Genomic DNA, 2,005 nt, shown 5'->3' with positions numbered 1-2,005 from the left:
GGAAGAGGCTACTGCTCGGAAAGGAGTGATGGCCCCCCTAGGATTCATCATAGCACACACACATGTATACACTCTGCAGCCCGTCTAATCAGGAGTTGCATATTTCAGGGATGGGAAAACCTCTCTTCTCTTTATTCCAAGTTTCATGCCATAACAACGCTCTGTTACGTCATGAGGGAAAAACAGCTGTGCCAAGAATTGCCAAGAATTGCCTGCCATTTCTTTGCTGGACTGCCTAAGTGGGTGGAGCCAGACTGGATAGAACAGGTTATTTGGCTGTGTTTGTTCTCTGTAGAGGGACTCCCAGAACTGTGTGTGTTAAGACCTTTCAGTGCTGGAGGCATCAAGGCTGCCAGATCCTATGATACTTTTGTTGGAAAGCCCATAGTATTTGTCTATCCACAATTAATCCTTCAATACTCAGCAGGTTGAGTACCTGTGAGCAGTTTCTTCATAGAACCTTTAACCTCCTTGTTCCTCAGAGTATATATCAGTGGGTTCAGTGCAGGTGTCACTAAACCATAGATCAGAGATATATACTTTTCATTCTCCCTTGAGATCAGCGACCTGGGACTCATATATATTGCTATGGCCGTCCCATAGAAGAGACTCACCACTGTCAGGTGAGAACCGCAGGTGGAGAATGCCTTGTGTCTGCCAGTGGAGGTCGGCATTCTCAGGATGGTGGAAATGATATGAATATAAGTGAAGATGATAAGGGATAGAGGAGCCACAAGAACGATGATAGAAACAACAAAAATCACAGCTTCAATAAGACGGGTATCTACGCATGCCAAGCGCAGCACAGCTGCCAATTCACATACAGCATGGTTGATCTTGTTTCGTCCACAAAATGGAGTTGTCATTGTGAAAGACACATGCACAATGGCGTTGAGGAACCCAACAGCCCAGGTAGCGATGGTGAGTCTGCTGCAGACAGACCTGTTCATAATTAGTTGATAGTTCAGTGGATTGCAGATGGCAACATAGCGATCCCACGCCATGACAGCGAGAAGCATACATTGGGTTGCCCCAAAAGAGAGGCCGAAAAACATTTGGGAAACACAGCCAACAAATGTAATGGTGTTTCTTTCAGAGAGAAATCCTTGCAGACATGTTGGGACATTTGTTGACGCGTAACACAGATCTATAAAGGACAAGTTGCAAATAAAGAAGTACATGGGCGAGTGCAGCCGCGAGTCACCTCTGACCACTGTGATGATGAGGCTGTTTGCAATCAGTGTGACCAGGTAAATTGTGAGGAACACCACAAACAGCACAATCTTTATCTGTGGTGAGACTGAAAATCCTAGAAGAATGAAGTCCTTCAGCAAGCTTTGGTTTCCACTTTCCATCGTGGGGTCCCCTGGTTATCTGAAAGGAAATAGAAAACGTGATGAGCATTGCTGGCTCACAAAGTGTGTGCACTTCCATGTTCCAATCACTTTAGCGATAACCACTCACATTTAATCCCTGACATCGAAACAATGAAGGACATTATTTCTTTGGTTTCCAGTAATGGGGTGGTGGTAGATTTCCTTCAGCTAGAGGGAAATCTGCCAGAATTTAGAAATTTCTGGAGCTAAAGTAAATGGATTCTGGCACGAAAGTTGTATCGGCATGTTCGAGGCAGTAGCCAGGGGTAGAATAATGTAAAACACATGGGGGAGGATGGGATAAACCATATTTTGTTGATGAAGAGGGTGTCAAGGTTGTTATATGGGACGATGTTGGTGATCACTGCGCTGTGACCGCTGAGTGAGCCTTGATCTGCATGAGTGGGCATGTGCATGTGTGTGCGGTCCGTGGGTGTTAGATGGCGGCATCACCAATGTTCATGAGGTTTGCTAAGGTAGTTTGCTTTGGCTGCCCAGGGCGCTCGCCCGTTCAGACCCTAGCAAGAGTGGGGAGGGGCAGTGGAAGGAAGAGACACATGGTGATGTATTTTGTGAGTAGTTGTGTAGTTGCAGAGCAGCTAATTGTCAGGGCCTGGCCACGTGACAGG

General features: G+C 46.2%; 1 protein-coding gene across 1 annotated transcript; it reads right to left on the bottom strand.

The window, feature by feature from the left end:
• Nucleotides 1-413: 413 nt before the first annotated feature.
• On the bottom strand, nucleotides 414-1,355 carry LOC138452708 (olfactory receptor 2K2-like). Its single transcript, XM_069605056.1, has one exon. The coding sequence runs from the start codon at nucleotides 1,353-1,355 to the stop codon at nucleotides 414-416; it is 942 nt and encodes a 313-aa protein (XP_069461157.1).
• Nucleotides 1,356-2,005: the final 650 nt, after the last annotated feature.

Source organism: Ambystoma mexicanum, chromosome 4p, assembly GCF_040938575.1.
Source record: "Ambystoma mexicanum isolate Mex_15411 chromosome 4p, UKY_AmexF1_1, whole genome shotgun sequence".
Taxonomy (NCBI): domain Eukaryota; kingdom Metazoa; phylum Chordata; class Amphibia; order Caudata; family Ambystomatidae; genus Ambystoma; species Ambystoma mexicanum.
This window is presented reverse-complemented; position numbering and strand designations above follow the sequence as displayed.

Bases quoted from the DNA above. Each gene is read 5' to 3' on its own strand.
- LOC138452708 (XM_069605056.1), bottom strand. From the start codon at position 1,355: ATGGAAAGTGGAAACCAAAGCTTGCTGAAGGACTTCATTCTTCTAGGA.